General features: G+C 36.7%; 1 protein-coding gene across 1 annotated transcript; it reads right to left on the bottom strand.

Moving 5' to 3' along the window:
- Positions 1–1,915: 1,915 nt before the first annotated feature.
- On the bottom strand, positions 1,916–5,536 carry LOC141665803 (uncharacterized). Its single transcript, XM_074471786.1, has 5 exons — positions 3,507–5,536; positions 3,306–3,411; positions 2,554–3,219; positions 2,269–2,273; positions 1,916–2,135 (listed from the first exon to the last, which is right to left on the bottom strand). Exons 1-5 carry the CDS (start codon positions 5,534–5,536, stop codon positions 1,916–1,918), a joined length of 3,027 nt encoding a protein of 1,008 aa, XP_074327887.1.
- Between the last annotated feature and the right edge of the window lie 4,347 nt (positions 5,537–9,883).

Below are 9,883 nucleotides of genomic sequence, written 5' to 3'. Positions count from 1 at the left end.
CCCTGCAACACTTCCTTTTTCTTTTTCAACACAGAATTAAATAAAACAAGAATAATTGGTTATTATTGACATAACTACTATAGAATGCAACAATCAATTCAGAGTATATTGACATAATTTTTATATAACATACCGCCACAGTTGGGTAGATGATCAATTCACGAGGCCATGCTACGTGAGAGCCAACTGCTTGGCGTACAACCTCAATTTCACCAGGTATGGGCACTGGAACCGACGCCTCTGGCTGGATGTGTCCGTCAACCGACACACGAACATGTCCGGGCTTTAGAGGCACTCCGTGTACTGAAACATTCATCTCTTCGTGATCATCAAAAACTGTTCCAAAAGCAACCTTGTTCTCTATGTAATCCAGTGCAAGCTCACATGACTGTGGACCCTACATTATAGTGAGGGATCAATTTAATTTTATTGCATAAATCCCAAGTCTGTAGGCATATATCTAGTAGATCTTAATAATATTTTACCTTCTTTCCGCTCGGAGGAGAGGGGTCAAAACCAACAAAGTCTTCATCATTTACCAACAACTGTTTGGCACTCAGCGGTTTAACAGCAACTCCAACATTCCGCTTATCAGCAGCTCCCTCTTTATTATCAGGTACTTGATAACTTGATTTTTCAGAGAACATAGGGGAGTGACCATTCGAAGCATTAACCAAGGCCTTAAGTTCAGCCATCTCCCGCTGATTTCTTTCCAACTGATCCAACAACTCTGCCTTGGTAATTTTAGTCTTTTTCGCTTTAGGCAAATTGAAGAATGCTGTTGGAGTGACAAAGCCGCCAACCCCTCGAACCCTTCCTGCGTGGTCAGGAGTCTGAAGTGCCGTAGTCAACACATCTTCTGTTCCATGTGGAACAAATTCACCCTTCTCCTTCATTTCAAGTAACTCAGCCTGTAAAATAAATGCAAACAATTAGTGCATTATTTATGACGCAATTATCTTTGAAGGGAATGCAGTATTAAAAATATCACTTACAATTCTCGCATTTATTTCCGCTTGCTCTTCAGTAAGCTCATCAGGATTCTTTGGCATCCTAGCCTTCCACCAAAAAATTGCACGATCAGGTTTCTCTTTCCGCTTTAAGTTCCCTTTCTTTATCTGTTAAAAAAGAGAAAATGTTTAAACTCCCTTAAAACTTAGAATTGCAAAGCCAAATAGATATGGTTCTTACTTCTTCTTCTCGCAAACCCCTTCCTTGACAAGCGGTGATGATATTTCCGTTTACCCACTCTATTGCTCTGTAACTTACGCTGTTCCTGCACCAAAATAAATTAGTAAAAATTAATAAATATTATTTAACCAAAATCTATTTAATCATTTAGCAAGTAAAATGGCAATCATGTATATTTTATTAGTAGAATATATTCATACCAGCCATTTGGGGCTCGTCCTCTCTGCAACAAATTTCTTCCAAGGTTCTTTACCAACAAACGCATACTTCATCGGAGGCTTCATCAATTTCTTCTTTTTTCCAATAAATGGCATCACATATTTTACAGTTAAATCAGCTTTAAACTGCCTCCATTTTTCACCTGCCGATTGTAGCACAAGCTTCTCACTTTCTGGGGCAATTTTGAATGTGTCCTAAAGAGCCACATAATATAAATTAGCCACATAATTTACAGTCACAATTTAAATAAAATGAAGAAGTCAACAAGGGATATAATTTACCTGGACATCATCCCATAATTTTGCTTTTAGATCACAATCCACTTTTGGCCAGTTTTCAGTGTCGATTGGAATCATTGTCCTTGCGAGCATTCCTATGTAAGACTGTAAAGTAGGCCTGGTATTTCCGATGGGAACTCCAAAATCATTGTATCTAACTTTAAATTTCTTTCCCCGAGCTTTCTTCACCACTACTTTGTGAAGAGTTGAAACACCACGCGCACCTCCTAGCCTTTTTTTGCAGATTCAGAAGTGGTCATCATTTCTTCACCACTACTTTGAGTTTGATATTGTGGAGGGACTTGAACCAACTTATCATTACAAGTCTCTGAAGTTTTGTCATCAGGAACAATCTCATCATCAACCTTTTCAGAGTTATTCTTCCTGTCATTTTCTTCGAAATTACTTTCTTGGCTTTTTGCTTCTTTGCCATTTTGCTCCCTTAGTCTGCATTAAATTGAATAATAAAGCCATCAGTTGAACAATATATTTTCAGTCCGTCATTAATTACAGTCAAGCATAAATAATAAATTGTAAAATCAGCAAGTACGAATACAACTATACAAGAACAATAATTTACCTAAACTGCAATCAGTAATTAATCACATCCGAAATAACTCTAAAGCATTTTATAGAAGTACAATTAAATAATGCAAAATAATTAAAGAAAAAATAATGCCATCAATCAGTAATTATGGATGAATTACTTATATGATTATAACAATGCAAAACAAAAGAAAAAAAAATTAACAATAAATTTTACACATTATAACACAATTAAAGGCAAATATATATGGTTCATTCAGTCATTCAAATTCCCATTTAGATATATATTTTACATAAAGCTACATCATCAGTCAGTAACGACATTAGGTGCAGGAGTTTTAGTAGCAGTATTTTTAATCCAAATTCCCTCAACATTAGGTCTAGCAGTATGAGCGACATCATCAGTAGTGACATCAGTTGCGGGGATTTCAGTGCAGAATGGGGGATGTTCCATGATCGTATCTCCTAAGTCATCTTCATTATACAATTCACGGTAGTCTCGAGTTGTGGAGGACAGAACAATAGACCAGGTAGCATCAACGGGATCTTCAAGGTAAAACACTTGCTTGACTTGGTCAACAGAAACATATTTATCTTTTTTGTGACCTTGTCGACTAAAATCCACAAGTGTGAACCCAAGATCATCAACCCTTATTCCTTTATCATTACTTGCCCATTTACACAGGAACAAGGGAGCTTTGAATGCATGGTAGTCTAATTCCCATATCTCTTGTATGATACCGTAAAATGTCAAATCACTTTCTACGGGGTTCAAGTCCTTGGCACTAGAAACCTGGACCGCTTTAGCAATGACAGACACCCCGCTGTTTTGAACAATGCGTATGTCATCTCGTTCCTTTGTAAAATATCGCACTCCATTCACTAGATAACCTTGATAAGTTAGTACTGAAAATGATGGCTTGGCAGCGAGCCATCTTATCGTATCTGAAACACCTTTGTTGTTCTCCCTTAGTTCATCATTCACCTACAGATATGATAAGAAATTTTAAATCCTAAATAGCTAATAGTCGTCATTACACTACAGATCAAAGAACCTAATACAACACTGACTTTGTTTTGAAACCAATCAGCAAAGAGCCGATTGTGCTCTCTCATGAGCCAATGTAAGCTTTTCCTTTTCCCTCGGTGAATTTCTTCAAGATATTCCTTATGCATTCTGAAAAATGAATATGGAATGATATATTAAAGACACATTACAAGACTAATTACTGGATAATGAGGAATTAAAAACAACAAACTGCATAAACTCACAGAATATATGGAAACACTTCAGCGTTGTTTAGAAGGACATGTAGATGTGCTTCATCTCGCTCCTTCTCTTCCACTGATATTATTATCACAGCGGATAATGGACCTGATATCTTATTATCTTGACCCTTTGGAAGACCGGCAGTGGAGTAATTCTGACTAAGAAACTCGGTGCAGAATTCTACGGACTCTTCTCCAAGGTAACTCTCTGTCATACAACCTTCAGGATAATAACGGTTTCGAACATAACTCTTTAGTACTTTATTAAACCGTTCAAACACATACATCCACCTATAAAATACTGGTCCACATAAGCGTAGTTCCTGGACCAAGTGGACTACTATATGTACCATTACATCAAAAAATGACGCATGGAAAACCTTTTCTAGATCGCACAAGGTTAGTATAACATCTGACTGCAGCTTATCCAGTTTTGACACGTCTACTACTTTGTTGCACAAAGCATTAAAAAAGAAACACAATCTAATAATTGTGACCCTAACATGCTTCGGAAGAACGAATCGTATTGCAACCGGGAGTAATTGTTGGAGAAGAATGTGGCAATCATGTGATTTCAGCCCGTAAATATTCAAATCAGGCATGGAAACACAATTTTTTATGTTCGATGCATGTCCGTATGGAAGTTTCATCGACATTAATGATGACAAGAAAGTCTTTTTTTCTGCCTTTGACAAAGTAAAGGGAGAAGGAGGCAAATAGGTTTTCTTTACTCCTACTTGGGGAGCCAAATCAGATCTAACGCCCATTTCCATCATATCACGACGGGCTGCCGCACTATCCTTTGTCTTATGGCGCATATTTAGTAATGTGCCAATCAGACTATCACATACATTCTTCTCGACATGCATGACATCAATACAGTGCCTAACATGGTGAAATTTCCAGTATTCTAACTCGAAAAATACTGACTTTTTCTTCCATGGACTTTCAACCTTCTTTGCCTTCTTCATTTTCTTCCCAAATTCAAATTTGATTTGTTCTTGCTCTGCTAACACTTCTTCTCCGGATAGGGTTCGACGCGGCTGCCCAAACTCTTGTTGTCCATTAAAAGCAGCCTTCTGCCTTCTATAAGGATGATGTAGAGGCAAATATCGACGATGCCCTTGGTAGCACATTTTCCTACTATGAGTCAAATATTTAGCTACGGTGTCATCTCCACAAACTGGAAAACACTTATAACCCTTATTAACGCAGCCAGATAAATTTCCGTAAGCAGGGAAGTCATTTATCGTCCACATTAAAACTACTTTTAAAGTGAAAAATGATTTGTTATACGCGTCATACATATTTGGTTCCCCTTCCTTCCAAAGCTTTTTTAAATCATCAATCATCGGTTGTAAGTAGATGTCGATGTTATTACCAGGCTCATGCGGGCCAGGGATCAATATCGACAACATCATAAATTTTCTTTTCATACATAACCAGGGAGGAAGATTGTAAGTCACCAATATGACTGGCCAGCAACTATATCTATTAGATAGGCCATTATTGTGCGGGTTTACACCATCCCCCGATAAAGCCAAGCGAAGGTTTCTCGGTTCACTACCAAAGGATGGCCACCTATAATCTATATTTTTCCAAGATGGAGAGTCGGCTGGATGTCGCATTTTACCATCTTGTGTCCGCTGTTGCGCATGCCAACACATTAGTTCAGCGGTGGAAGGAGATTTAAACATACGTTTAAATCTAGGAATTATTGGAAAATACCACATGACTTTGGCTGGAAGATTAATCCTCTCTTCACCTTTCTTTGTCAACTTCCACCGAGAAAGTCGACACTTAGGACACTTGGTTGCATCAGCATGTACACCCCTGTACAGTACACAGTCATTCAGACATGAATGGAACTTTATATACTCTAGACCTAAATTGGAGAGGGTTTTTTTTGCTTCATATGCATTACTAGGTAACACATTATCTTTGGGAAGTAGAGACCCAACAGAAGAAAGGAGGTCAGTGAAGGCACTATCGGTAATACCAAACCTAGATTTCCAGTTATGCAACTTCAACATCGACTCTAACTTAGTACAGTCACTACCCTCATATAGAGGTTGCTAAGCATCGGCTACGAACCTCCTAAACTGATATGAATCATTATCATATTAACTCGAGTTATATGCCGCTTCACAAACATCAACAGTTTCCGAAGCAGCGACATGCTCCTGATCTTGCTCTGACACTTCATCAGAGGCTTGCTCAGGAGGTGGGTCTGGAGCTTTCTCTTCAGGTGGACAACTAGCACTTGAAGATTTAGGACCCGTAGAAGCAGTCTCCCCGTGCCAAACCCAATGCACATAACCTAGACAAAAGCCATTGTCATAAATATGGCCCCTGATTGTTTTTATAGAGAATTTTTTAAAATTGGCGCATCGTCCACAAGGGCAAGGAATTTTGTTACGATCTTCAGAATTTTCTTCAGCATATATCAAGAAGTTTTCCACCCCCATTTCAAATGCTAAAGAATTCCTATCTTGCAAAATCCATGTCTTATCCATCAAATTTCCCTACCTGATAGCCACTATAAATATTAAAAATCCAACACATACCTATTTATAATTATTTAATAAAAGGCATATCAAATTTGTTTTGGTTACTGTAGGGATTAATTATATAAACTTAGAAAGGAGTAAATACCTTGATATCCTAATAATTTATAGTACTAATTCATTACTCTAAGATCCTATACATATACCCAATTAATTACAAAACTAGACTAAATTTATAAACTAGACTAAATTAAACCAAGATAATTAAAACAAATTAAACCAAGATATTTGAAAATATCACATAATTAAAAACCAATAATTCCAACATTCACAGCCCAGACAATTGTTAAATTTCCTTCACATAAATAAAACTCAGTGAGAACTTGAGTATTGAAACAAATTCAACCCATAAATAAATAAATTAAAATTATCTGTTACTTGTATCTGTGAGAAGGATAATTATACAAAACAATTACTATAATACAACACAAGTAACAGATAGTTCATATCAGGAATGCAGAGACTTGTTCATATCATAGAAATGACTATCATATAAAACAAGAAATGCAGAGACTTGTTCATATCTGAGACCTGTTCAAATGCAGCCCCCAAAACCCCCCCAAAACACATTAATATGTATGAACAACCCCCAGAAAACACATAATTAAAAACAGAACAGAAACATTTATATTTACATCAATGTACCTAAAACATTGATTTACATCAGTGTACCTAAAATATTTAACACGACATAAAATTCCCAAAAACAGGACATAAAACCCTCAAAAAGAAACAAACATAAAACCCCCAAAAACATAAAACATTTACATGCACAAAGAAGAAAAATAGTAAAGAAGAAAAAAAGATAAACATAAAACATTTACATGCACAAAGAAGATATTAAACATAAAAATGAGGGAGATAAACAGTAAAGAAGTAAAGAAGAATATACCTCCGGATGCTTTCAATGTTCCGAAACCCCAATGTTCTAAACCCTCAGTGCTCCAACCTCCAATGCTGTCTACCTCCAGATACTAGCTCCAACCTCAAGATACTAGCTCAATTTCAAGTTTAATTTGCTCTAATTTGAAGCTCCAAATCTTGAATTAGAATTGGGGCTAAAATTAGGGTTTCAGAGAAAAGAGAGAAGAGACGGTTAACAGAGACTAAGGTAAGAAGAGAGAAGAAAGGTAAGAAGACTAAGAGAGAAGGAGGGGAGAGACGAGAGAGACGAGAGAGGCGAGGGTCGGGGAGAGATGAGAGGCTCGCGGGAGGTTTTTTGGAAAAGGGGGGGAAAATATGTTAAAGTGAATTGTTTGTTAAAATTAAAGGGGGAAAGTGTACTGAAAAGCGGGGGGGGAGTTAAGTAATTTTTATTTTTTTTTAAAAGGCCATAGACAACGGTTAACAAAATGAACCGATGTCAAAGTTAAAAACAAATTTGTGGCCTTTTTAATTTCTGAAGATAGACAACGGCTACTAAGTGAAACCGATGTCAATATGCGTATTCAACATCGCTTTTTACAAAACCGATGTTAAACTGCATTTTAACATCGGGTGCATTACATGCCGATGTCTAAGGACCGATGTCGTATCTACTATTTCTAGTAGTGTAAGTGAATATATAAGATTACTTTTCAGCCTTAACGGAAAGAAATGAATAAGAGATGTTTAAATGTTTGGAAACTAAGTGAAAATAAGCACCGCTTATCATCCTTACACAAAGGGTCAAAGTGAGGAAGCGATTCAGGAAATATAAGATATTTTGAGAGGTTGAGTTTTAAGGAAAACTGGGATGATCATTTATCATCAATGTCAGCTTTAGAATGCCACTTTACCAAGTTTTATATGGACGCAAGTGTAGGTCCCCACTTTATTGAGATAAAATGGGAGAAAGGAAGTTGTCAAATTCTAAGTTAATTCAGCACACCAAGGGCGTAGTTATATTGATTGAAGCAGCTCGGAGTAGACAAAGAAAGAAGGTGGATTTGCATCAAAGAAGTATGGATAGAAATAGGATTGTGGGTATTGATAAAAGTTTCACCTTGAAAGAGATTGGTTAGATATGAATAGAAGGAATGAGTTGAGTCCTAAATATATGTACTCATTTTGGATATCGAGGAAGATCGATAAAGTTGCTCTTGGTATTGTCACCGCAGTTACAGCAATTTTTATAGTATGATCTATATGGAAATATTAAAGTGATATGTTCCTTATTTGAACCAAGTCATGGATTAGGAGCTAATGGGCTCCCATCCAAACTTATTATATGTGGAATGATCGACCCAAATCCTCAATCGTTATGAGCGAGTCCTTAAGAATGAAGTCTATATCGATAGTAAGTATGCTTTGTATAAATCCGGAAGTAGAAGAGTCTACTTGGAAGTTAGAGTCAGATATCCTTGACAAATATCCTCACTTGTTTAGTTAGATCAGATTCTGAGGACAGAATCCTTTTAAGGGGGGAAGGATGTAATATCTGGAATATGGCCTGTAATTATTTTTGTTAATAAATGAATTATGTGTATAGCTTATGTTAGCTATGTGTTGTTTCATTATTATCTATGGGTAATTTATGGTGTACCGGGTTGTCCCCGTAATTAATTATAGAATTGTATTGAATTGTTTCCACTTTTAAAAGCAAATTTAATGCGAATTTATTTGTATAAATATGTGGATTGTCTCTGGAATTGTTTTTAAGGTTTATCGGTAATTACTACCGTACCCTGTTCTTTTATCTCCGTTGTCGGTAGTAGTCCCACGATTCTGTCGCCTTGGTATCGGTTTAGCTGTTGGTTTGGATGTATATACACGTACACGCGTGTGTGTATATCCTAGTAGAGAGTACTGTTGTTATTTGGATGATATCTCTGTGCCTCCCGTTTCTTTTTGTTTTGTTGCCGCCTTTCTTTATTTTTTCAGCGAGAAGCAATTGTGGTGTGTGTGCGTGCATTGTGTGTGCGTCTGTGTGTGCGTATATGTGTGTGTATTCATGTGTGGGGATCAGATAGTGTTTGGTTTCTGTGTTTCTTCCTTGAGCCGCCTGTTTTATTTTCCAGTTACCGCCGGTTTTATTCCGGCATGGTGATCGGCGCGTGTGTGCGCGCTCTTGCGTGTCTATTTTGTGATGATTCTTTGCTTGGCTGTGGCACTGTGTTGTCCTAATGGATTAAAAATTTGATTATTTTATTCTGCAAGAATTGATTGAGTAACATTCGTAAAATACTAAATAAATTAATTCGTAAAAGTATCTTTGAAATGAGAATCTGTTATTTTATATTAAAGTCAAGTACGTAATTTGGTTGATGAATTGTGATTGGATTGATTGTTGGATTGGTAGTTGATTGAGACGTCGATTTTGTTCGACGGGTAGTCCGATAAACAAAGGAGACGCTGTCCAAATTTCGGAAGCGTATCTTGTAAAATATCGGGAATATCAGTCGAGTGTATATAGTTATGTACTTATAAATAAATGTGTTACAAGCCTACCTGTATATTGTGCCATATGGTTAATAACCCTATTTTTTGAAATGTACCTTCGTGTCGTAAGAATATATTTTATAAATTATAGCCGGCAACCCTTGTTTCCTAAAATGATGAGTATATGTATTTTTCGAAAATGAATATTGAATCGAGATTTGAATATATGAATCATGTATGTTACGTGTATAATAGTAATGTGTATAAGTATGAGTCGGGATTGTTATCAATTGGGTAGGATTGGTATCAAGGATATGTCAAGCATAACTGGGTGTCTAACACAGAGTATTTCGACCCTGTAGGTTCTAGTCAGAAAACCAAAAGTGGACATTGGACTAAAGATAACCTAGTGGTCAGTCGACGAGCTCAATAGAGTTTCAATCGAAAAACCTG

Source organism: Apium graveolens, chromosome 6, assembly GCF_009905375.1.
Source record: "Apium graveolens cultivar Ventura chromosome 6, ASM990537v1, whole genome shotgun sequence".
NCBI classification, from domain to species: domain Eukaryota; kingdom Viridiplantae; phylum Streptophyta; class Magnoliopsida; order Apiales; family Apiaceae; genus Apium; species Apium graveolens.
Note: the sequence above shows the minus strand (reverse complement) of the source record. Positions and strands in the feature narration are given on the sequence as shown.